Source organism: Pleurodeles waltl, chromosome 5 (assembly GCF_031143425.1).
Source record: "Pleurodeles waltl isolate 20211129_DDA chromosome 5, aPleWal1.hap1.20221129, whole genome shotgun sequence".
Classification (NCBI taxonomy): Eukaryota; Metazoa; Chordata; class Amphibia; order Caudata; family Salamandridae; genus Pleurodeles; species Pleurodeles waltl.
This window is the reverse complement of record NC_090444.1, coordinates 178,260,117-178,287,934: the sequence shown is the minus strand read 5'-3', so window position 1 is coordinate 178,287,934 and position 27,818 is coordinate 178,260,117. Positions and strand designations below refer to the sequence as shown.

The 27,818-nt window shown below is 42.4% G+C and overlaps 1 protein-coding gene across 1 annotated transcript in view; it reads left to right on the top strand.

The window, feature by feature from the left end:
• The window catches only part of LYPLAL1 (lysophospholipase like 1), a 172,755-nt gene that overhangs the window by 9,886 nt on the left and 135,051 nt on the right, over positions 1-27,818 (top strand). The window contains exon 2 of the mRNA XM_069233879.1: positions 6,838-6,937. Coding sequence (XP_069089980.1) covers positions 6,838-6,937 — 100 coding nt within the window. The remainder of the gene's footprint in view (positions 1-6,837; positions 6,938-27,818) is intronic.

Sequence of the window (27,818 nt, the reverse complement as noted above, 5' to 3'; positions counted from 1 at the left end):
TTAAAATGTCTTCCCTGTTCTCTATGTCTAAGAATCAACAAAGACACAGCAGGGGCATATCTACCCATGCAGATATGTCCTCACATGCAATGTAATGCACCCTGCCTTAGGGCTGTAAGGCCTGTTGCAGGGACAATATATCTATATATTGCATGCAGTGTTTAGGGGCTGTGTGCCATGTCGCGTTTTCACTATTAGCTGCACCAAGACATGCAGCTTGCAATAGCCGTCTGTGTGTCCTAGGTGAGCGGTCCTTTAGGGTGGCACAATTTGTGCTGAAGCCCTTGGGGAGCCTCTTTGGTACCCACGCCCTAGGTACCATCTACTAAGGACATACAGGAGGGCCAAAGGTATTGCCAATTGGGGAACAATTGTACAGTTTTAGGGAAAGAGATCTTGCACTGGGGACCTGGTTAGAAGGAACCCAGTGCACGTTCGGTCAAAATTGCACGGAATACCACGCAAAAAGTGGGGGTGACCATGTCAAAAAGGGGCACTTTCCTAAATTACCGTTAGAGATATAAACAATAGTCACATTTTTTTAACGCTACTTATAAACGTACTATATATTTCAAATATTTAACAGGCTCACACATGAGCAAAATTAGAAAAAGAGATGGAAGTGTGTGTTTGTGTGTGTATGCGCATGCATGTAGGCACGTGCAAGCACACATGAATATACAATGCAATGAATACGTTTGTAGTTGAAACTCTGGCTTCCGGTGGTATTGAAATGCCTACATTTTAAAAGTCCATTCGTGTTGGTTCCTTCAGCTTGGTGGGTGATTAGGTAGGGATGCTTCTGCAGTGGTGTAGAACCCTACACCTTCCTCCAAAGAGATAGTCATTCTGTGGAATCGTCCATCTTTTCTACTTAAGATAGTTCAAACTTCACATTAATTACTAAATCGTCGTTCTTCCCCTTTGTTCAAAGCACACATTGAACTTTTAAAATAAACTGGGCACAACCTTTGCCAGAACGCCCCAAACATTTTACTGGCAGGAACAAAGTTTTTTAAGACAAATATTTATTTTATATATGTTGTCTATAAATATGTAGAGGAAGTCTCCAACGGCCTCATTAGCTCTTCTGGATTGTGTTCAGTATTCTGGCGTGTTTCTGTATTCAGGTATGTTCATGCCAACAGGCACTGATTCTTATGCAGTCAAATGCAAGGCAGCGTCTATGGCATTCAAACAACTGTGCCTTCCCAACATTATTGAAAGAGAATACCCTTGTTTTCAAAACATTGTGAATTGGGCTTCAACTGGACTCTTGCTTTCTAGGCATTTTCTTTTTATGCGTACTCCAATGTCTTTAGCCACGAAAAAGGAAGTTGAATGATTCTGGGGGGACCAGAAATGTTGACCAAATTCATAGAAGTGTAATTCCGTGGGTATTTCAATTTCATAAGTGGACAGAACTCCATCTTTACGTTTAGCTGGAGTTACATGCTTCTAGCATCCGGGCTCTGCTGCCTGTTTTTCCAAGTCGAGACTCATCGAGTCTCTGGGATGTGAAAAACAAACAAATCCCTGCTTCCAGATTTTGGGGCCTGTTTAAATCCACCAGACGTTCCTTCTTCTCTCTTAGGGTTTGATGTAGTCCTTTCTGACCACTATGGGGACATCGGTAGTTTTAAAGACACAAAGGTAAACCCATAAATCACTAGGGACTTGAGGTATTTTGTACCAACATTGTGGGAGCATGGCCATTAGTGGGGTGTGGGTCATATGCCCATGGGATAGAGTACAGTCCCAGCATTCAGCCTCAAAAAGGGCATGCAGATGTGTGTCCTGGACAGATTTTTGAAAGGAAGAAGGAGTACCCCGCAAAGACTCTGTTTTTCCCTGGTCCATCGAGTGTGCTAAATATCTGAAGCCAGCAGACATTAAGCGTTCTTCAGGGGTTTGTTTGTTCACATGCGTGCTCTGAATATGGAGCAATGTTCTCTGTTTCCTAACTCTCATTTGCACGTGGCAACTGAAGCAAACCTTTTGAGAATACATGGAACGCAGATCATTGCCAATGCATACTACAGTACGGGCAAGGGTGGTCTTTCGTAATACAAAGCCATACCTGTTGTTAGGCAAAAGACGTTGTATGTGCTCTGCATAACAACTACACCTTCATTAGTGATGCAGCTAATTTCTTGAAGCTTCCTTAAATCCAGGAATTAGGCCTTCTGTTGAAATACTTGCAGTTGTAACATTTGCAGGCTGTTTAATTTGCACAATATCTAATCTTTTCCTGAGACCTAATGTTGACAACAACATTTGAAGTCTCATTTTTCACATACCTTCCTCCATTTCCCTGAACTACAAACCTCTTCCTAAATCTGGCAGAGATTGCCACATCTAACCTCATAGTAATCAATTTAGGGAATATGCCCTTTGTTTAAAGGCCACGGTGACAATAATTTTGGTATCCCAATTCATTTCAGCTAAGAGATCCCAGTATTTTGCTAGTTTTGTTAATTTCACCTTTCATAGAGCCCTATGGCAGGCCCCAGAGACTGAGACCCGAGCTGCAGGTTGATTTGGGCACGATTTCCTTTGAGGTAATTTCAAGAAATTGTTGGAGATCATTATGTTATAGGTAATGTTATCCAATCACATGTAAACTTTCTCTGCTTTCATGTTCCTTATATGATCAAGGGTTTTATTTTTCCTCTGGCCAGCTTTTAGTAACGAATCTGCTTCCTTTGTCCCTGATGTTGAGACAGTGAAAAACTTTATTCAGTTTCCTTGTCCTCTGCAGCTTACCAAAATAACCCTTTTAATTTGTACAGTAAAAAGAAGCAATCATTAGCTGCTCCTCTGACCAGAGAGACATGGAGTCCACCAAAGCACTTCAATAAGCCTTCAAGATATTTGCTCTTCATGATTTTTATTGGGATTTTAGAGGATAAGATGAGATGGTAGCAGAAAGAAGAGGAGGAGGGAATGGCCCAGATTAAAACACAGTGTTAATGAAGCATATCCATTTTTGTACATATATTTTATGGGAATTGTGCTTGGTCAAATAATGAATCATTGTCCCCATTTGAATTTATGGAAATTAAAATGATAATTTTGTTTGTTCCCCAGACCCAGATGGCTGTAAGACTGATAATAAATACTATTGCGCCATTCACAAAACTGTCATCAAATTTTCATTTTCAAGATGACTTGCGTGTTATCAATGTTGTTTCTAGGTGTTTAAGTTAATCATGAAGGTAATTTTATGCTGGTGGATATATTTAAAAAAGAGGAGGGCAGGTTCAACAATTATTTATGCAGCGATGTGTTGAGGAGGTCTTGAATATTATCCTGTTTTGTAGACGAAGTGGATTCAGCCATGTCTTTTAACAAGGTAGTTTTGTTTGTTCTTCAGTAGGTGGTGTCACTGTTTCTTCACAGGAGTGATTGCAATGATGAAGAATGTATTAGCAGAACCAGGTACAGAGGATTTAAAGACTTGCGGCCTGATTCAGAGTTTGGCAGACGGGTTACTCCATCACAAACGTGACGGATATCCCGTCCGTCTTATTACCATCTCCCTAGGCTAATATGGGATTGTAATTGGCGGACCGTATTCCCCTCCACGGAGTTAAATATCAGTCCCTTAGAAACGCTTCAAAAGTGGGAAGGGCATTTGACTAGTGCTGGAAAAACTCATGTGGACGCAAGGTAAGATAGTAAGATATTTTGGTTTTGTTTGGGTGTGAATGTGGGTCATTGCAACCGTCTCCAAATTAGCAAAAACATTGCTGCCTAATGTTGCAACAGTTGCCTTATTTGCAAAAAGGAGAATACGGCTTTGAGAGTAGACATGATTTTAATCACTGTGGAAAGTCAGTGGTTCAGTAGTGACAGAGGTGTGACATTACAGTGTTCCAGAGGCATGGCGGCATGAATCTAAATTACCATCTCCTAGATGCAAATAGTAAAACGGGCTATTGTAGAAGACTAGGATTTATGGTTGTTGCAGAAACAGTTTGTATGTCAGATGCAGTGGACGTGTTTTTTTTCTTTCTTGGCAAAGGAATTTCTGCATAATCCAATGCTACCTGAACTGGATCTGGGAATTGATAGGATGCCCATAAGGTTGGCAGTAGGTGGCAAAAATATGGTCCAGGCATTTGTATTCTGATGTGTTTTCGCCTTGTCATAAGGTGTAAAGGCCAGTCTCTCTGAAGAATTCGGAGAGGATGTTGCACATACATAGGTTTATTGAAAATAGTTTGAAAGGTGATTTTTCAAGTGTTCAAAATGTTTTGAGCGGTTTTACCTTACTGAAGAACTTTAGAATGTTGTAAAGAGGGAAGTAGCACAATTATAAGGCATGCGACAGAAGACAATTGGGGAGTGAACTATTAGCTGTTTTTTTTTTTGTTTTTTAATGTTTCCGTTTTTTGATCCCTGTACTAATTGTTAAGATTGTCTTTAATTGATGTGAAATATATTTGTTGGATGCAAAAATATAACTATATCAGTGCTGTTGTATCATACTTCAGGGAGGCACTACGTATAAACAACCATTTGCAATGCAATAGGGCTCGCATTTGCTTGAGTTAGAGCTGTTGGCACTGTAAATGCATAACTGGATTTATCTTGCCACATAAATTGGTCAATCCTGCTGCATAATTCGGTCCTCTCTGCCACATAATTCCAGTGACCCTGCATATAAGTAAAGCACTTTCATTTACCTTCTTCCTCTATCTGCAACAAAAATGAAAATATTGCTATTGTTTATTATATTTATTTATATTATTTATTAATTGGGGTCCCCCCAACCTAGTGTGCAAACCCAGGAATGACCTAGACAGAAGGACTGTGTTATGCTGAACATTTTGATGATAGTCCTATTGTCCTAGGACCACCACACAGTAAGTTTTGTGCAAAAATGTTTTGTTACAGGAATGTCCTGCAAAGAATTACAGGACAAGTTTCTGAGTGCAGCAAATATTTTTGCATCTTGACTGTAATGCTCAGAACAGTACCTAGAGGATACCACAATAAAAATAGCATTTGGAAGAAACATGGTCATGTAACCATATAGTCAGCCCCTAAACTTTTTTAAACTACACGAAAAAAGAATGGCAGAAAGTAATGCAGAAAGTAATGCAGTGGAACAATCTATATTCATCCCCTAGAGGGTGTAGTGCCTTACACATTTTTAGGCCTAGAAGGCCTTTGCACTAATTTTACAAACAAGGCCCTTAAAAACACAAAGTATTCCTAATCGTAAAACAAAAGTTCCAGCCATGAGAGCTTAAAAAGACACTGATTGGAGGGAGCGGTTACTATTTTAGGGCCCCCACAACCTAGTGTGGGGACCCAGAGATGCCCTAGACAGAAAGAGCATGTCGTGCTGAATGGTTTGGTGGTCCCATTGTCCTAGGACCACCACAGCCTGAGTTATGGGCCAAAATGTTTTGTAAAAGAAATGCTCTGCAAAGCATTATGGGGCGAGTTTCCGAATATTGCAGTATCGGCTCTCCCACTCTGCTGGGAGACCACTGTTGATCACTTCTGTGTTTTTTCTGTTTAAAATGCGCCCGTTCGTATATTGTTCAACTGCTAAACTTGTACGTAAGTGGCACTCATGAAAAAGTGCTCCTCCTATCAAGTTTGTGTTATTTGAAACTTTACAAACAAAATAAATAAATAAATAAAAAATAACCCCTCTCCATATTGCATCCTTTGGGCGCAGACCCCACGAAGAAACAACGGCATGCCCAAAAACAAGTAAAGGGAAGAAACAACATATGGACACGAAATGTGAAGCGGAGAGGCAAACAAAAAAAAGTAGTGCACCATACTACGCTATATGGCCGATCATGCAATAATCCATGTAATAGGACCAGTTTTCAAGATGGTAACAAAACAGCCTCAAGGCGGGACAAACGTAAAGCATTTAGCTACGAAATCAAAGGAATTTTGAAAGGCAGGCGAAGGAAAGTATGAAAGTGGGCGTGGTGAAAGCCTGCAGAAGTAGCTTACAATAGGTCGAAGACCGCGCATACATGCTGCCTATGCTCGAGCTAAAAATAGCTAAATATAATTAGGACAGCTACTTGAACTTTCATATTTACACCTTCCAAATTTTAAAATATATTCTGGAGCCTCAATACTTGTATCTGTATCAACTGAGAAAACCAGAGTAAAGCATTTAATATATGCCCCCAAATAGAGATAGAGCAGATTTAGGTGCAGGGATACCATGAGGCCATAAATAATGTCTAAGGGCGGTGTTCCTCACATAAATCAGGCTATTACAACTTAACCCCCAATGATTGCGTAATAAATGTGTGGACCGTTTTTTACCAGGTAGGATGCGTTACAGAATTCACAATTCCATCTTGAATAATGCTCACACTTATCGTCTGTTCTAAGCAGGTGCGGGCACACCTGACTAGTTGTGACTGAGAAGAGCTTTATTCCCCAGTAGACCAACTGAGGATACAGCTGTGCCGCACTTGTAGTATACTCATTTCTGTGAATTGCATTTTTTTAGTGCAGATAAACATATTGGAATCTGGTTTATATTAAGGAGTGTGTGTATTCCAGTAGCTAGCTCTTCAGCGACCAAGCTTCAGCTGGAGCTGGTATTTTTGTACTTAGAAATATTTACATTTGTTCTTGCTAGATAAATATGATGCCTTTGTCTGTGTTTCAGTTGTGTAAGTCAATGTTGCCTTAAGATATATTGTTGATGAAGAGTACATTTAACTATCCTATTTAGCTCGTCTTAAGTTTCACTGCTTTCTTTTTTTGACCAATGTGTTATGAAGCAATTTCTATGGAAGGCAGTGAATAAAGATCAAAGCCCCTTTTCCTATATTTTCATAGGTGATACAGGAAGCGGAATAAGAAGCAGTATCAAACAGATTTTAAATGAAGATCTTTCTTTCCCGCATATAAAAGTTATTTTTCCTACTGCTCCTGAAAGGTATTGTACATTTATATTCACTTAGTTAATTCAGTTCAGTTTTGGTTAAGATTGATTTTATTTAACCTTTTGTGTATTTATATATTTTGTGATATATATAGAATATATTTACGTATATATTCTATTATTTATACATCAATACATACTGGCCATGAAATAAAAATACATTTGTTATACCATTTTTCAAACCCAATATTTTATCAAGTGCCATCAGTGAGAAATGCCATTTGCACTAATTCACATGCTTAATACCAAGTCATATACCTTATTCTCAACACAAAATAAATGTGTGCACATCCTAACTTTAATCATCCAAAAACTAACATCAGTCCGTTTTCTCTGTTCATTCTTTTTCGTATACAAGTTCCAATTATTTTATTTAAGACAAAATCACCCCTGAGAAAAGGATCTACTTGGGCAGGTTATACCCACTGTCCGATTGCCAGGCCTGCACAAATACTGATCCAGGGTTGTTATAGCATCTTCGGTATGTTGATGTGGTTCTGATAAGACTTGTGATCTAGGGCCAGATGTATGAAAATATTTTGCACTCGCAAACGGTAAAATCGGCCGTTTGCGAGTGCAAAATAGTGGTCTGCAATGCATGAAAGGCATTCGCAGACCACAAAGTAGAAATCGCAAAAATTGCGTTTTTTTTAAAAAAAAATGTATTTATTTATTATTATTATTTTTTTTTGCGTTGCGACCTGGATTTTGCGAATCGCAATTTGCGATTTGCAAAATCCAGGTCGCAAGTCAATGCTGCAAAAAATCACAAATTGCGATTTTTCGCAGAATGGTATTTTGCAAATGCAAAATACCATGATCTGCAACCAGGTGGTAACCTGGTGCAAAATTAAAAAATGCAGTTAAACTTCATTTTTAAATTGAACATGTAAAGCACACATGCCCTTTTGGCATGTGTGTACCTTACATGTTAAAAAAAAAAAAAATTGGAGTGCAGGAGAGGGGGCCTTAGGCCCCCAGCACCCTGGCCTTTTGCATTTCCAAAATTGGTTCAGAAATCGCAATTTAGGAAATGCTAAAAATTTGCAGCTATGGGCCAACAGGCCCATAGCTGTAAATGGGGCCGGTATCGCAATTTGCGATTCATTAATAGCATTTGCGATTTTTTTAGAAATCGCTATTACCGATTCGCAAATGTGATACATGGCCCTTAGTGAGTCGGTAATAGCGATTTCTTAAAAATCGATAATACCGAATCGCAATGGGCCGTGATCATACATCTGGCCCCTAGTTCCTTATATTTTAGGGACACAGTATTTTAGCCCCTTACACCATGTTAACCATAGCTACCGTCCTGTGACCACCTTCAATGTGACATGTCTCAGCCACACACATTCTGCCAGGGCTTTTCTCTCTCGCCTCATGCTATTGGCTGTTTGTGCACCACAAACACCCCCATGTGGTGCTTGCATTGCAGTGTTTGAAATACTATTTTACATCTTAAAGTACACTCAACCATCAAAAATTTGTCGCATTCACTTTATCTTCTGTATGCAATGCCATTATCTATACCACTGCTGCCACCACTACTAACACGTACTGCCTCTGCTAACATTAACTTCACCAATACCGCTACCACCACTAATAGTGTAAGCAATATCACCACAAATACCACCAATAAGACCACCACCATCAATACTACCACTGATACGACAACCAGTACCACTACCACGGCTAACAAACATTGTCAAAGCCAATGGGTGTGGCTTTAATGTGCTAACACTTGGAAATACATTTCTGCATGACTGTGTTTTAACAATTTGTCACATTAAAGGCAGAGGTATTGGATTCACCAATGCTTGTTTGATGTATTTCCTTAGCGGATGACCTCACAATTTAAGTGCTGATTTATAGCTTTTTTTGTTTTGGACATGAATGCTGTTTGTATATGTGTCATAAAGATATGGATACCATAAAGATATACTGCTTTTCACTAATTGTCCTTGCACGCTCATTTGTTTTACTTTTCTGTAGTGATAACATCTTTGATTTACAGCTTTACTGTGCAATATTTTCTTTTGTATGCTTTTGAATTTCACCACTTACAACACCAACCTTATCTTCTGCTTCCTTTTCATAACACTGTTCTTTGAGGGTTCATCTTAACTCTGCTAATGCATTCTATTCAGCAGTGGAACTCTGCTCCCACCTTCCATATTATTGTAGTCTAAGATGCTAATGCAATATGAGATTTTCTTTATACAACAGTTGAGGGCAAACATTTCCCAATAAAAAGACAGACCTAGTGGCCTTGCTAATTCTAGCTTGGATTAGTGACCACTTATTTGAATAGATTTATTCCACTGGGCCCAAAAACATTAGGAAGAGGGACATTTAACGAACATTCAACATGAAAACTGACTTGCACTGGCTGATATGATGACGATAACATGGCAGGGTAGCCTCTGGTCCATCATAGCTTCCCTGGTAGTGAATTAGTCCATTTAGAAATGTCTTTTCTGATTGAAACTCCAAATATAGGCAGAACAAGAGTCTGCTCAGGATTATATAACTGTTGCCACGAGCTAGAAATACAATGAGTAAACACGTTAGGAATCGGGCCTGTGCCTCTGGAGCTCCAAGGGTGGTATGATATTTGTCAATTGTTAGACCTGACAGCCTTAGGGTGGTCACCCCTAACTTTTTGCCTGCCTCCCTCCACTTTTTGGACACTGTTTTTGTTGGTTTTTAGACTCTGCGCACATTACCACTGCTAACCAGTGCTAACGTGCATATGCTCTCTCCCTTAAAACATGGTAACATTGGATCATACCCAATTGGACTATTTAATTTACTTATAAGTCCCTAGTAATGTGCACTGTATGTGCCCAGGGCCTGTAGATTAAATGCTACTAGTGGGCCTGCAGCACTGGTTGTGCCACCCACTTCAGTAGCCCCTTAACCTTGTCTCAGGCCTGCCATTGCAACGCCTGTGTGTGCAGTTTCACTGCCACTTCGACTTGGCATTTAAAAGTACTTGCCAAGCCTAAAACTCCCCTTTTTCTACATATAAGTCACCCCTAAGGTGTTCCCTAGGTAACCCCTAGAGCAGGGTGCTGTGTGGGTAAAAGGCAGGATATATACCTGTGTAGTTTACATGTCCTGGTAGTGTAAAATTCCTAAATTCATTTTTACACTACTGTGAGGCCAGCTCCCTTCATAGGCTAACATTGGGGCTGCACTCATACATTATTGAAGTGGTAGCTGCTGATCTGAAAGGAGTAGGAAGGTCATATTTAGTATGGCCAGATTGGTAATAAAAAATCCTGCCGACTGGTGACGTTGGATTTCATATTACTATTTTAGAAATGCCACTTTTAGAAAGTGAGCATTTCTCTGCACTTACATCTTTCTGTGCCTTACAATCCACATCAATGTAAAGCATGCATATGTTAAATGTGACTATTTCCTCTTTTAGAACCAACAAAAGTAGTCCTACAACTGCTTTTACTTGTTAAAACCTTGTGTGTAGTCAATGGTGTCAGAAGTATATGTGAGAGGCCTTGTAGAAAGAATATGGAAGCAGTACTGATGCTCATGCCCATAGGGTAGGTCTATTTGCGACCCACGGTCTAAGAGCCAGATGTACGACCATGAGTTTTGCAACTCGCTACTTGCGACTCATCTGCAAGTTGCAAATTGCGAGTCACAAAACCAAATGCATAACAGTGTAACTCGCACTGTTTACAATTCCCAATGGGGTCTCAAATGGCCTACCCCATCAATATTCATGAGGTAGGTCGCAATTTGCGACCCGACATCCATTCACAAAAGGGAGGGGGTCCTATGGGGACCCTTTCCCATTTGCTAATGGGTTACCACTAATTTGAAATTGATGGTAACTGTGATTGTTTTGCGACCGCAACTCACTATTTGGAAGGGACGGCCTTGGCATGCCTCTTCCATATAGCAACTCAAATCTATTTTGCTATTCGGCAAATAGATTACCGAATCGCAAAATAGGGTTTGTTCATAGCAAAGGGCCACATGCACAAAGTATTTTTCTGGTCACAAACAAACCAATTCTGCGAATCGGTCTGTTTGCTACTAGAAAAATGCTTTTTGAGATGTACAAAGCGCAAATTGCAATTTGGTAACTTGTTACCTAATCACAATTTGGGTATTGTGATTCGGTATTAGGAAGGGCCGTGTTCAGGGTGTCCCTTCCTAATATCAAACCTGAATGGTATGTATGATTGTTTTGTGACCGTGAATGCGGTTGAAAAACAATTTAGCACCAATTTCAAGTTGGTGTTAACCCATTTGCCCATGAGAAGGGGTCTACAACGGACCTTTTCACCTTTTGTGAATGCATGCGAGAAAGTTTTTTAAGAGCAGGAAGTTGGCCCACGGACCACTGCTTACTCTTAAAAAATGAAACTGAAGCGTTTTCTTTTTTTCTTTTTAAATGCATCCTGTTTTCCTTCAAGGAAAACTAACTACATTAAGAAAAAAAAATTGCTCTATTTAAAAGCAATCACAGACATGGTGATCTGCTGATTTTTGTGATTCCCAGTGGGTCACAAATTGCGACCTGCCTCATTAATAATGGGGTAGGTCTATTTGCGACCCACTGGGAATCGCAAAAGAAACTCAAAGGAGTTTATTACATTTGGAATTGTGATTTCCTAATTGCGATTCGCATGGAATCGCAATTAGAAAATCGCAATTACAAATGTTCATAAATGTGGCCCAAAATGCTATTATTATTATTTTTTTAATATTTTTTGTCGCAAGTGGCCCGAGTCTGTCAAGTCTGCGAATCGGGCCATTTGTAACAAGAAAAAAGCTACGGACATCTAGCCCTAAGTTATTTAGATTTTTGTTGAAGGTCATTTCTCTTGAATTTTATGGTTAGATTTGCAAAACACTTTCTGTCAATAAGTGGTGCAATTCAATATGTTTTTCTTAGGGATGTACATCATTAATGAAGCCATTTTGTCATATTTGAGGAATTTCTAAGAAAAGCATTAACCAGTAGGTAAAAAGTGTGCACTTTGTTTCCAGAACAGTTGCTGTTCAATAAATGCATAGATTTAGGCCCTCATTACGAGTGGCAGTCCTAAGACCGCCAGACTCTCGGTGGCGGTTGGACCACCACCGATGTGGCCCTCTGGCCTCCACATTATAACCGTGGTGAATGTGCCATGGTCTGACCGCTGGCACTACCACTTTTTCACCGGCCGACGGTGCTGGCTGTCTTAATCCTCCAGGGCAACGCTGCAAGCAGCACTGCCCTGGGGATTACAATTCCCCCTCTTCTCCGGCTTTTACATGGCGATAGCACCGCCATGTAAAAGCTGGTGGAGACCGGGTGCCAGGGACCCATGTGGGTCCGCACTGCCTATGCACTTGGCATGGGCAGTGCAGGGGCACCCATGGACAGCCCCGTCATGCTTGTCAAAAGCGTGACAAGTGCTGCTGCATCCATTGCACTGCAACATTGCCGCCGGCTCGATAACGAGCCAGCGTCAATGTTGTGGGCAGTTTCCCGCTGACCCAGCTGGAAACTCGTAATAGGGGCTGCGGGAAGGAGACCGCACTAACGGTCTCCTGAACGCTGAAGTTTGGTGGTAGGCATTTGCTGCCTGCCAAACTTGTAATGAAGGCCCGAGTCTTGCTGATGTTTGTACCACTAAATTAGTGAAATATTGTTAGTTTTTTTTTCTTGTTCTGCTGGAAAGAAAATCTTCAGTATGACTTTTTACTGCTGAACATTACCTCCAAATTGGGGTGAGCTGGACATCTGTTAAAACTCACAAGTTTGCATTTTCGTTATGTCAAAAATTATGAATTTAGACAACGTCTCTGTTATCATTATAACTGCGCACATCCTTAGTAAACTATTGTGTACTTTGTGTTCTGTTACAAAGACCTTCGTACCTTCCATCAGTGCTTAAAATGGAACAATAAAAGTGGCGGTACTCAATACCAGAGTGCTTGTTTGCTTCTGAGAAATGCTGGTACTCTCCAATTAAAAGTATTGCACCTCTGCTGAGAAGTGCATGTACTCTCCCTCTCAAAATAAAGAAGTGCAGGTACACCGTACCTGACAGTACCTGCTCTTTTAAAGCACTGCCTTACATCCCACCGTAATTTACCTGACAGTGTGTAGGGACAGAGAGGGGGTAGGTTTTACCACATATCAAAATCGGACTGATTTGGTGCAGTTCTGATTTCACAATCCTAACTGGTTTAGAGGGGAACGGCGTTCCACTATGGCCACCAACTCATACTCCTTCGCCAGCTATGCATCTGTGAGATGACTTTGGATACTGCTGTCATAGGTCTTCATTAACAGATTACCACATAATGGAAGTCCACTCCACGCCAACCTGCCAGGTGACCTCAAATTCATTTTGAGAGTAATGGTCTGCTTTTAGAACTCCGAATTTTACAAAAAGTTATGAGGATGGCCGTCTTTTGAGGAAATCAGTCAAAAAGTGAATTACCTGTGCTTTTTTGTTTAATTTTAAACTGGGAATCCCTCTAGGGATTTTGCTTGTCAGCTGCCTTTGCCGATAAGACCATTAGCCGAGTCAACAATGTGAAACAGATGCACTTAAGTAATTCAGGCCTCGGTTTAATACCAATGCACAAAGAAAGTTTATAAATATGTGCTTGCTTTGTATAGTTGAAATGTAAATACCAGAATTCGGCTTTGACCTAGTAAAACCTTTTTTCTTTAAATTGGTTTCAAATGTGTTTATTTGGAAAGTCTGTTTTGTTTCACTTTTCTTGTAGTAGGAAAATGAACACTAAAGACTACAATTTTAAAATCCTCAAAAATATAAGTAAAAAGCCTACTTTGTCAAGCTCATTCTGTCCAGTTTTAAGACGTGGTTGAGTGTGAAGGGCCCGCTGAGCGTCTTTATGCCCTTGCAGTTCCATAATGTAATAAGCTGGATGAATGAATTTGTACTTGCAAAACTCTGCACAGAGCAGAATACCATGCTTAAAACCGGCCACGAAATAATGTATACCCCAGTATATTAAAATCAAACAGAAAACGTCTACTGGGCGATTTTTATCTGATTTTTGTGCAGCAGCCTGACTGAGACTGTAAGTCAGCTTAACAGACTCTTCACAAGAGAAGATAATCAGCCAACTGAATGGGATCAAGGTTTGGTCAAGATAGGGCAACCATATAATTTAATGTCCGAATGTCAGCATTTTTCCTGTTGTGGCATTTCCTTTTAAGAAGTCTTCGTTTTGAGGTGGAACAGCCTTGTGGGCTCAAATGAGCACACAAGAGACTACTTAGCATGCACTGATGCTGTTTATGAAATCATAGGAATTCAAAGAAGTGGTACTCGTGACACTGTGTCATATGGTAAACACTTAAACAAACAGCTTCCATTGTTTGTAAGTGCCAATAACTCTTAAAAGTATGGTACCTAGAGGGGAAGATCAGAGCAGTGTCAAACATTACATGATGCAATCAAAGAATTCAACAAGCAGTAGACAAGATGTCACACCTAAGTCTAAGTGGACATTACTGGTCCTTGAGTGGCCCTCCGAGCTGATCCAGGAAACTATGGGTTGTTTCAGTCATTCTGGTGAACTACTCAGTGACCATTAGTGTGAACGTAGAGACCAATTCTATTTGTTCAAAAAGTGAGCAATAAGGTTCACTCAAAAATTTGCATCAGAATTTTCCCTAGCATTCTTACAATCTGTTTCGCTGTGTGGCAACGATCCAAGCTTGCTTACATACTGCACATATTCCTAGAACAGTATTGCAGTCCAATAATACTGAGGAATTATTTGTGTGGTACCCATGATGCGAGGCACCAAGTGGCAATATTTGCCCTGCTGTGAAAGTCAGTAGAGTGTTTTTAGAGTCCCTGTAGCAGCAAGGACACTAAGTACAACACATCAGGCATACTAGCAGTAAGGACTTGAAAGGTCCAATGGTGGTTACATTGTAGGGGTACAAAACACATACACAAAAAACATACACACAAAACTACACATAACACCCTAATATAACTACACATACACACTCATATAAATATTTTAAAAACTTACCATGCTCGATTTCTGCAGCACATCCCCACCCATTGTTCTGCAGAACTTTCTCCAAGCGTGAAGCCCACACACCACCCCCTCATCCAATCAAGACACTTTGTTCATGCTGATTAGCAGCATAAAAAAAGCTTCTTGATTTGCTGGAGTGGGCTGGCTCTATGCTTCAAAAGGCACAGAAGGCCTGTGCGTGCTCTCCAACCCAGCTGTCCAAGTCACCCAGGTTGGAAAGGTTTGAATTGCGCATGTTGGTTTGGCTGAAGCAAGGTAGCCGACTAAACCAAAATGTGCGCTTCAAATTGAAGGGGCCACTCCTCACTGCTGCAAATCATTGGCAGCAGCGATGCACTGGCTCCGCCCTGCCCTCGTACTCCGTATGTTGGTAGAAAGCACTGAAAATAAAATGGTAATAAAATAATTTTATTATTTATTTTTCATGCTTTCTGCAGAGCAGTGTGTGTGTGTGTGTGTGTGTGTGTGTGGGGGAAGGGGTGACGCTCCTCTGCTCCCACTGAGGAACCACCGCTGGAAAGGTCACAGCCAGTAAAACGCATCTCGGGATGTTCAGGAAAGTGGTAGTTCACCAAAGCTGTAAAAGAAGAGAATGAAGTGGTTCACTGATGGGAACTAATTACCTTGGGGAAGAGGTGGCAAAGGAGAATGAATGACTGTTGGAGAAGTTCCCATAAATTTCTGGTTAACAACAATAATGCTGAATATAAAGTTTCATTTACTCTCAAACACTGACCACTATTCATGGCTGAATTCCAGCCTAGCGTTTTTGCTTCATATCCTTTTAGAAAAAAGAAACAGGCCTATCTAAACTACCAGGTCATACCTTTCTGTATGGGAACACAGATAACCCAAAACAGTTTTCATCTGTGTTGGATCTCATCATTGAGGTGTAATTTAAAATCCTTCGGCAGTGTGAGCTGAGGGACCTAGGTCTGAGCACACCTGTGCCACTTAGGTTAAATCACAGGGATCCGCAATTACTATGAAATGAATGCTTGAAATAATCTCAACACATCCAAATCTATCATTTGTGTTCACTGTATCATTAAAAAAAGAGACCAATAAAAGGTAAATGAGTCTAACACTTGTCCCAAAAGGGACAGTCCACTCAGAACTGCTAAGTTGTGTGAACGGGACATAAACATGTTTTGCCCTTATTAGGCCTGGTAATTGAGGGGCAGCTTAAGGTTCTGTAGTAATGCAAGTTGCTTGACTTGCGCCTGTCATACCCAAGTACGGTTGGTGACTCTGAGACATACAAAAAGTGACGAGTGGAGTGCAGGAACTAATCTCAACCACAAATAAACATTCTGAGTTGCTTCCCGTTCCACTGTTCACCGTGTTCTTTTCCAGGACCAGCCACTTGCACATCATTCTTGGTCATGCCAGGCTACTCCAATAGACCGTTCAATACATACTGTTAGGTGAAGTCTCCCTTGAACGCAGACATAAGTAACTGGAATACTCCTTTTTGGTGAGCTCAAGTCTAATTTGCATATGGAGTGTCACCTTTACGAATGGCAAAGAACAGTGAAAGATAATACAATGGAGTGCACCCAAAGTCTAATTGCCATTGGTTCATATTATTTCAAACATTTACAGCTCTCACTCTTCTTAATATCCTAGAAGGTTCCCATAGCCACAGAAAAGCAAATGCGAAGCTGCATCCTGGACTGGAAACTGCTGTCATTCTTACCTGGTCCTGGATGCAGCTCCCTTTTTTGTCTATTTACAAACAACACCGCTCTGTATAAAACAACTCAGCTCTGTATATAAACAGCAGCGCTCTTTAGGAATCACAGCTTTGTATACAAACATTGCTTGAGTTAGATTTGGACTGACTGGAGATTTGTCAAGGAATGTGAAATGCTACAGAGGGGTAAAGCAAGGGTTTCTTCTGGCCCTGGCACTATACAATCTATACAGTAACGTGATCTGCCCATGTGTGATGCAGCGGACGACGTCCTGAGATTTGGTGAAGAAAAACATCCAGGACGGCAATATGCGGACAATTTTGTGCTCCTTGCCAGAAGTGCAATGATAATTATACCTCTCCTGAAATCAGTTGAGACCTATTGTGTGCAACAACAACAACTGATCCAAATTGAAAGAAGTCCAAAGTGGTGATTGCGTCCTATGAAAACTCTACTCAAATGCAACTTGTATCTAAAGTAAAAAGATGGAAAATATAAACTATTTTTTTTATCTTGGGGCACAGTCATGACCAACTGCCTGGACTGATCGTCTAAAACATGCGATTATGTGGGCTGAGAATGCTGCCACAGATTTAAACAGCTTTGCCAACGCAACACAGTAACCCACATGGACCGAGCCTTCAGCGCCAACTTCGGAGGAAGTTGCATACAAAGCTGATGTATTGTCCTCCAGGCAGACAAAAGCTGAGCAGGGAATTTTTTTTTTTAGCATCCCAGAATCTGCCCTTTGGTACGTTATTGGCCGCCATTCCGTGCACTTGTATAGAGAGAGGGTGTGCTTGGTCCCAGAAGAGCGGCCAACTTTAGTAACAGCTTAGTGAATTGATGCTGGAAAGAAAAATTATGTGACTGCTTGACCATGTACCATCAACGGCAGCAAAGTACATTTTCAAACAGCCTGAAATTATCTGGGTTCCGGAAGTATTTCAATCAAATAGGGAATTACTGTTGCTGAGGTCCGCATTATGGAGATGGTCAGGCAAACATGACCAGGTTATGCACAGGAAGAACATACGAGGCTTTGGGAAATCTTACAGCAGTCCTCTAGAACATTCTCCTGTGATGGATGCCCCAGTCCTAACATGCAACTCAAGAAGTCCTAGGAAGGTTAACAACTAAGAAGGTTTGCAGTAACCGTCTGCACTTTTCAAAATTCAACTATTGTATTTTTTTTTTTTAATCTATAAAATAATTTTGGGAGTACAATGGGGTAGAGTGCATGGGTTTTAGTAAAGTGGCTTAGAGTGCATTGGGATAGAGTGCAGTGGCATGGAGCGTATTGTTTTTTGAGTAAAGTGGTGTAGAGTGCATTTGCATAGAGTGCAGTGACATAAAGTGCAGTGGCGTAGAGTGGTGCAGAGTGAAGTGGCATAGAGTGGAGTCGTTCAGAGTGGAGTAGTGCATGGTAGATTGCAAAGGTGTGGAGTGATGTAGAATGTCATAGCATGCAGTGGAGTAGAATGCCGATTAGAGTGGTGTAGAGTTCAGCGGCAGAGAGTGCAGTCTTGCAGAGTGCAGTGACACAGTAGAGTGGAGCAGATTAGAGTGGCAGAACGAAGAGTGGCACAGAGCAGTGGCATAGAGTAGAGTGGTGCAGAGTATAATGGTGCAGAGAGCAGTTGCACAAAGTAAAGTGTGCAGAGTAAAATATTGGAGTGGAGTAACGTAGAGCGCAGTGATGTAGAGGGGTAGCATGCAGTGGTGTAGAGTGGCATTGAGCTGCATGGCAGAGAGCGCAGCCTTGCAGAGTACAGTGCCATAGAGTAGAGTGACGCAAAGTATAGCGGTACAGAGAGCAGTGGTGTTGAGTACAGTGTTGCATACTAGAGTACAGTGGTGTAGAGTGCAGTGGTGCAGAGTGCATTGGTTTTAGTAAAGTGGCTTAGAGTGCATTCGTATAGAGTGCAGTGATGTAGAGTGTAGTGGCATTGAGTGGTGGAGAGTAGAGTGCAGTGGCGTAGAGTGCATAGGTTTTGAGTAAAGTGGTGTTGAGTGCACTGGCATGGAGTGCAGTGGTTTAGAGTACAGTGGCATTCATTAGAGTGGCGCAGCATAGAGTGGAGTGGCACAGAGTGGAGTAGAGTGGAGTAGTATTCAGTGGAGTAGAGTGTAGTGGCGTAAAGCAGAGTGGTGCAGAGTGAAGTTGATTGCAGTGCCATAGAGTAAATTGTTTCAGAGTAGACTGGAATGGTGCAGGGCACAGTATAACAGCATAGAGAAGTGTCTGAGTTCACTGGCATAAAGTGCAGTGGCATAGAGTACAGTGTTGCAGAGTAGATTGGCGTGGAGTGGTACAGAGAAGATTGGAATGGCTTAGCCTGGAGTGGCAAACATTGCAGTGGTGAAGCGTGTAGTGATGCATAATAGAGTGGGGTAGAGTGCACTGCCATAGTTTAGAGTGGTGTAGAGTGTAGTGACGCAGAGTGTAGTGGTACAGAGTGCATTGGCGTAGAGTGCAGTGGTGTAGAGTAGTACAAAGTAAAGTGACAGAGTGAAATGGTGATGAGTAGAGTTCAGTGGCCTAGAGTGTTGCAGAGTAGGGTATAGTGGCATACAGTACAGTGGTACAGAGTGGATTGGCATAGAGTGCAGTGGCATAGAGTATATTGGTTTTGAGTAAAGTTGTGTAGCATGCATTGGGTTTGAGTGCAGTGGCATAGAGTGCAACGGCGTAGACTAGGGTGATGTGGAGTGGCACATGATAGATTGCAGAGGCAAAGAGTGACGTGACATAGAGTGGAATAGTGCAGAGTAGAATAGAGCGGTGTAGCGTGGCATAGAGGGCAGTGGCATAGAGTAGTTTGTATCAGAGTAGGGTGCAGTGTCATAGAGGAGTGCAGTGCTGCAAAGTAGATTAAAGTTTTAGAGTGTAGTGGCGTACAGTGCATTGGCGTAGAGCGCAGTAGAGTGGACTAGTGTACAGTGGTGCAGAGTAAAATTCAGTGGCATAGAATGCAATGTAGTAGAGTAGTGTAGAGTGAAGTAATGTGTAGTGGTGCAAGGTAGAGTGCAGTGGTGTAGAGTTGAGGAAGAGCATAGTGGTGTAGAGTGGGACAGAGTACAGTGCAGTGGCATAGAGTCCAAAGTTGCAGGGTAGACCGTCATTGTGTGCAGTGGTGTATAGTAGAGTGGCATAGAGTGCATTTGTGTGGAGTGCAGTGGTGTAGAATGGAGCAGAGTAGAGTGGCTTAGAGAGCAGTGGTGTAAAATACAGTGGTACCACGTAGAGTACAGTGGTGTAAAGTGCAGTGGCGTAAAGTGTACATTTGCAGAATATGGTGGCATAGAGTGAAGTGGCACAGAGTGGAGTGGTGTAGAGAGCAGTGTAAAGAGTGCAGTGGAGCATAGCAGAGTACTGTGGGGTAGAGTACACTGGCATGGAGTTGAGTGGTGTAGAGTAGAGCGGCGTGGAGTGGAGTAGAGTCTTTGAATGCACAGCAAATGTAACGAGATAAGCAACTGTAACATAATACAGGATTTGTTTACAGAAATCAAGTACTGGTGGAAGAATACAGTAAATAGGGTTTAGGCAATGGAAGGGATGGACTCAAACTGGACAGCCTAAAACAAATAGAGCCCGCAAAAAGAAAGCAAGCAAATGTGAGCTATAAACCAAAAAGCCAATGGTAAGCAATGGACAGACTGCATTGCCAGTGAAGCTTTCTGAATGTCCCCAAGATGTCCTTAGCAAACAGACAGCTGCGCTGTCTGCTAGGCTTCCACCTAAAAAAGTATATATTTTTTTTTATTGTAAACATACTTTTAGAATTGAATTCACCTTTGTGAATAGGACTCCCTGTGTAGTTTGGTACTCTAAGACATTATTAGCTGGGAAGTCAAGTAAACTCTGTCTCACCAAAACTTGTGATTAGGCACAAAGTGCTCTAATGACCGGTATGCACTTTTCAACAATGTCCATTGATTCACCTCTTTTTCTGAATGGTAGTTGCAGTAAAAGGCAATCTGGTGGCCTCTACCAATCAGCTGCTCTTGAGCCAACACCACTTTTTAGGGTCGAGCCTGCGAGTGCATGCGCTTGCACATGCATCTCACATGTGAGACACTTGTGTTCAGTAAAGGGCTTGGAGCCCGTCTGTCGCTCACCATTTGTTGGTTTGCTTGGCACTCGTCTTTACAGCCTCATAATACGTCAAGACATTTCTGTTCCTCTGTGTGGAGCAGGGATCAAGCACTAATTGATTGCAGCTTAATTAGTTACAAGTTAGACCCATGCCCCCCACCACGTCTACAACAAAGCTGACTCTACCATCGCCCCCCAACTTCGAAAGATCATCAACTTATCCTTCGAAACCGCAACCTTCCCGGAAAGCTGGAAGCACGCCGAAATCCACGCCCCCCTCAAGAAACCCAAGGCAGACCCCAACGACCTCAAAAACTTCCGCCTGATCTCCCTCCTCCCCTTCCCGGCGAAGGTCATCGAGAAGATCGTCAACACTCAGCTCACCCACCACCTCGAGGACTACTCCATCCTGGACCCTTCCCAGTCCGGTTTCAGATGCAACCACAGCACCGAAACTGCCCTCCTCGCCGCCACAGACGACATCAGACAGCACATGGACAGTGGCGAAACATCAGCCCTCATCCTCCTGGACCTCTCCGCAGCCTTCGACACGGTCTGCCACCACACCCTACTAATACGCCTCCACGAAGCCGGAATACAAGAAAAAGCCCTCAACTGGATCTCCTCCTTCCTCTCCGGCAGAACCCAGAGAGTCCGACTCCCTCCCTTCTGCTCCGAAGCCACCAACATCATCTGCGGCATACCCCAAGGCTCCTTCCTAAGCCCGACGCTGTTCAACGTCTACATGGCCCCCCTCACACAACTGGCCCGTCAGCACAACCTCAACATTCTCTCCTATGCCAACGACACCCAGCTCATCCTCTCCCTCACCAAAGACCCACACACCGCCAAAGCCAACCTCCATGAAGGAATGAAGGCCATCGCCGAATGGATGAGAAAAAGCCGCCTGAAATTGAACTCCGACAAGACGGAGGTCCTCCTCCTCGGACGCACCCCCTCGGCCTGGGACGACTCCTGGTGGCCCACCGCACTGGGACCTCCTCCAACACCAACCAACCACGCACGCAACCTGGGCTTCGTCCTCGACTCCGCCCTCACCATGTCCAAGCAGGTCAGCGCAGTTTCCTGCTCCTGCTACAACACCCTCCGCATGCTACGTAGAATCTACAAATGGATCCCGACGGAAACCAGAAAAACGGTGACTCAGGCCCTCGTCAGCAGTAGACTGGACTACGGCAACGCACTCTACACAGGCATCCCAGCTAAAGACATCCGACGCCTCCAAAGCATCCGACCGCCCTACGACAGAACCAGGACCTTCTCACCTTCAGGAGATTCCTCAAGACCTGGCTCTTCGACCAGTAGCAGCAACCCCCCCCCCCCCCCCAGCGCCTTGAAACCCTAACTGGTAGGTAGTGCGCTCTATAAATATTGTGATTGATTGATAGTGCCCATCCACTGCTCCTGACCTCTCGAGGTACTATTTTGTTCTAACTTCCAGTGCCCAGCAAACAGAAGGCATGTGCCTGGCAAGAACGTGCCCTGCAGGACAAACAAAATTGCAAAGTTTTATTTTTTAAAGCTAACTTCATTTTATTTCGTTACGTCATCTTTTCTCAGTTTTCACTCGTGTTTTTTTTTTTTTTTGCTTGGGCGCTGTTGTCAAAAGAGTACAATTAATTTGCTGGAAATATGCGAGACCTTTTGCATTGCAAATGCTTGTTAATGACCTGCCACCGCCACGTTCCCGTTTCCTCTGGTGATCTCTGCACCCACTCTGCCCCCTTTCAGTGTAAAACACTCTTAAAATAGCTCAGACCTATTGACTTTACCTTTACTTGTTCTTTAAGGAGCAGTTTATTGATCGATAACCTTTTTTAAGTCCCTGAACTGAGACAGTTTATTAAATGGGATACTTAACCATTGGCGTGCAGTCTCCTCCAGTAAGTTTTGCCGTTCGTCAGTTCAGCCTTGTTAGATTCTGAACGAAGCTTCGTGTAACTGATGGTGAGTGAACATTTCTCCCTTGCTTTAGAGTATGTGTGATTTCAAACCTGCCCCAAGGGAAGCTCTGCCCCGCTCTGTCCGTATTCTGTCAGTGCCCAGGTTCTGGAAGCTGAGCATAAAATCAAATTATTTAGTAATCATAAACATCTGTCCTTCATTTGATTATATGATGTTTATCGTGAAACCGGGCCAAGCCTATGTCCGTGGCCTTTACATTTCCCCAGCGCTTGGTGTTTCTGATTTCATTCCTCGTCTCATTAGTCATGCCATTTGTGCTGTTATGGCTTCACATAAAGAGCAATGTGTTGAGGTCGAGTTCGCCGTAGTTTCTCCTCCGTGCTGACTTGCTCTTTCGGAAAGATTAAAGACCACAACTCAGCATTGCAGTTTTAATTGATTTTTTTTATGTTACCTTTTTTCCATTTTCTGTTTCCATGGCATGATGTAGGCTAACTTTGAGCCCAACACAGATGGCGTTTCGTTTAATTTTGGGCAGGAAAGTGTTGGTGTGTTTGATCTGCACTTCACAGTACATGGCTAGGATTGAGCACACGCACACCGCTTGACTTGATTTCACACAATTTTATGGGAATGTGAGTGACCATGTCTTGCACAATTGTTTCCTTTTAAAGCTTTCCATGTGTGGGATAATCGGTTCAGTGAACCAGCGTTGTCACATGTAGGGGAGTCCATAGATTGCTTCCATCTGAAGGCATACTTCATCAGATGTGTACAGACTTACACCTTTTTTTACTTTAAAGACTTGGAAAGGTGTTTGGTTAATGTTTTGGTCTAGTTGCAAAAGATATATTTTAGGTGGTAAAATTATGTCAGAGTTCAATGAAGTAATGTAATCGTCCGAGAAAGGGGGCACCTACAAACCAAAACAAGCATATACAACCAAATAAGAAAATAACTCAAAGCCGTATCGTTAGTCTAAGATTTGCAGTCACCCTACAAAAACCTACCTGCAATATTTCAAAGACAAACATTTACCTTTATTTATATCCTTTACCTAAGTCCTAGCTTAAACCATGTCTCAATATCTTTGGAGAAAATAGCTTTATCTATAAGTTTAAAACACAATGAGAAAAACCTTGAACACAATGACTACTAAGCTAATAAGCACTTAGCAGTTGCAGTAAATAGCCAAGTAGAGTTCAGTAGAAGCGTACGTGAGGTCAGAGTGCAATTTCAAGAATGTAGCGAATATAGGAAATATGTAGCTTGACACTGGTGGCCTGCAGAACTCTTGAGGTCAGACCACAAGTGCAAGAATGCAGTACAGAATACTTATCCAAGATGGGAAGAAACCTAGAAAGTTTCAATGACAGTCTTCAAAAGTGAGACATTTGTAAAGCTGAGAACACCCATGGGCACTGAACATAAACACTGTCAGGAATGCGGAATGTGGTTCAGTTATCGTGCAACCAAGCTGCTGAGAAAACTTGGGCTGTTGCCTGGTGCTGTCCTCATCAGGGCACGTCCAGAGATTGGTTGCTTTGCAGAGGTTTAGTTGAAGAACGAAGTGCGCACAGTCGGCTCTTTTGCAGCAACTCGTTCCATCATGGCCACCTTCTCGCGAGACAAAAAAAATACGAGTGAGTCTTGCCGGCATCCCAGGTGGCAGCTGCAATAACCAGGAATCCTGACCGACATCTGTGATAACATGGCTTGTCACTTCTGGCCCTCGTGGGAACTCTGATTTGGAAGGGATTGGTGGCATATCCCTACTTGTTAGTTACGGTCTCGTCCTTCACCTGAAACACTGAATTAGGACGGTAATACTTCTTTTAATAGTACCCAAAACATACATGGACGTTTGGTTTACTTCTCTTCCTTCGTTATCTACTTATTATGCTGGATTCTGCATTGTTAGGACCCATGGGTTGTGGCCACACTGCTTCCAACCTTTGGTGGGTCTGCTGACTCTGCAAAGCTCCATGTTCAAGATGCTCTCATTGTAAAGTGTGCTACTAGGTAACTGTGCACAAAGTCAAATGCCCTCTAATTACAATACACAAGTCCCATTCATACCAACAGTCCTAACCATATCCTGCCTGAAGCTAGAAGCTATGAAAAGTCTTCCAAAACATGAGACGGATACGTTTTTTTGTTTTGTTTTGTTTTTGTTGTTAACTTTTATTGAGGAGACAATAGGACACGAAGAATCTGCTGGGAAAATGTCATTCTGCACTGGCTCTCAAAATAATGCAGTTAATATTTAAATGCCGCCAGCTTCAAGTGAAGTGAAGGTTTACATTTTAGGATAGCTCTGGATAGTGAGGTAGTATATTGAAAAACAGAACTGCATTTATTGGACTCTCCTAGCGTCTTTGCAACTGGGGCAATGGGTTTTTCCTCAATAAGGGAAATTCTTGCTGTTTGGCTTCGAGTAAGCGAGCCTGGCCACAGGATAACTCCCTAATTGCACAGCAGCTAAATGGCGATTATGCGGATTACCAGGTGTGCATGCTGTGCCTGGGAGAAACTGAATTACTAATTGGGAAGAGGGCGACATCCACCAAGGTAGTAAGGCACAAACTCGCTACGATGCAACTCAGTTACCCTAGAACACCCTCTTAATCCTCTGTAGTTTTTGCACAAGCAGGAGGCTTTTCCACAGATACATGTATGCTAGTTTTAAACAGTACCAAACCACATTGATGTCAAGAATACAATATATTAAATTTCCAAAATCAATTTAGGAAAACCAAAAAGATTTTACTAAGCAAATGCCGCAAAATAGTTTTAATAGGATAATGGAACTGAAGATTTTTAAAGTTTTTATGTCCGATGAATGCTTATTTGAATAGGGATGATAAAAAGTCATTTTAAAGATATATGCGTTAGCAAAAGTAGCCAACAGACGTCTCCTTCATAAATGACAAAAATAAGTGAACACTGCCAGCAAACTTTTCGCATATCAAAGGCTGGGAGGGCAGATTCACTTTGTCAGTAACCTTTCAGATGTGTACTCTGAAATGCTTTGTCTTTCCTGTGCTCGTCTGGAGGACTCCACAGTTCCAAGGATGGGACAGCCTTCTCTGCCCCTTCTTTCTGCTACAACCAATTTGCTGGAAACATCACTACTCCTGGAGCCATATTGTGGAAAGTGCATGGGGGCACAACGGGCATGTGTGCCCGGGAGCGTAATGGGCATGTGCACCTAAAAGGTGGCACACTATCATTGTGGCCCCTGAGGGCAGCCCTATGGAGGAGGTAAAGGGGGTCTTATGGATGCCCCCAGATATCCTCTTGCAGAATAGTGCACTCACTGCACCCGCCTGCAAGGGGATCTCTAGTCCCCCTTAAAAGTGAAGGCGGGTTGCCGCCTGCACAGTGAAACACCAAGCTGCTCTGTTTTTCACTTGAATGCGCTGCCCAGAGGGCACCACAAGTTCGATGGTGCCCTGGGGGCAGCGCATTCAATATAATAAGGCGTACTCTCCTTGTTTGCACCTTTTAAAAGGTGTGCCTGGCACAAACAAGAAAATGTGCTGCATTTTATAATATGGCCCTTGTTCTCTTCAAAGCTCCCTGGCTTCCAGAGAAGTCTGCTTTTGGCTAGGTTGTGCCTCCTCCCCCCCCACAGAACCCTCACAGGGTATAGTAAAGTCCACTCCTATATGCCCACTGGTGCTCCCACAATCTTTAATGTCCGCCAACCAGTACAAGAAGCCAGCCGCTGACACTTAGAGATCTTTGCCAATCTCAGTGTTTAGGTGGAGATCATGAGACAACTCTTGTTTCTTCATGCAGAGTGGCGTCCTTCTTTTTTTTTCTTCTGATAAGTTGTCCAGATCCATGAGTGATCTTATGAGTTGGTAGTGTTGTGCCATTTTAATACAGAGCACTAGCTAATGACTGGTGATAAACTCTGGTTTGCTGCATGCAGAATTCCCACCAACAGCCATTCCATTTGTTCATGACTTCCTGCACTAGTTGTCTACAAACTATTCTAGAAGACTTTACCCATGATGGCTGGAGTCAGGCTTCCCTCTCCACAGCTCCTAGCCTACTCCAGTTCCGGTCTTTGGAAACAAGGAATCACCCACTCTTCCTGATCAAGGAGCAGGTTTTCATCATTCTCCATACTGGAGGCAAACATAAAATAAATGTCTGAGGGCGCTGTCCTGGTAAAAAAGGTTCTTTTACCTAGACCCCTTTTGGGATATCCATGTCAAATGCCAGGCCTCAATATAGGCTCTTTGGCCACCTGTTCTGTCCACCACCAAGCACCACTTTCCCAGATAGGTAACTAGTAATACCACTCCCCATCCTTTCTTCTCCCAGAAGTACTATATTTTTTCTGCCAGAGGAGGCTTACTCAGTAAGGAGTACCCACGGACCACTGCCTAATCTTAAAAAAAATGAAAAACAAACTTTCATTTTTCTTTTTTAAACATATCCTGTTTCCTTTAAGGAAAACGGGCTGCATTTAAAAAAAAAAAAAATGCATTATTTAAAAGCAATCACCGACATGGTGGTCTGCTGAGCCCAGCGGGCCACCAGCCCTGTGATTTTTTGCGTTTCCTAATGCGTTGCAAATTGTAACCTGCCTTATTAATATTAATGAGGTAGGTTGACTTGCAACCCATTAGAAAAGCTAAATGCAACTTGTGGAGTTTCATACATTCTCAAATAGCGATTGCCTCATTGCGATTCACAGAGAATCGCAAATAGGTAACAGCAATTTGAAATAATAATACTTATGGCCCTTATTGCAGTAAATCAAAAGAGAGGTGAAAAGAGGATGTTAATATGCTAGTTTTGTGTGTTCTGTGGATCAGCATGGAGCACGCACAATGTGTGTGAGATCATAGTTTTCATAATCCCTATTGTTACGTCTGGTCCACCACTGCTGTTGTCTGCTTAGCCTGTTGTATACAGAGAGTGGGCAGTGGCTCCACCCAGAGGAGTATATCTCACTTACCTCATGCTGCTGGCTTTTTGGTGTAGCATTCCACCCCTAATGGACAGCTTACATTGCAGTGCATGAAGTGCAGTTTCACTTGAGAAACGTGGACTGCATCATCACGCAATA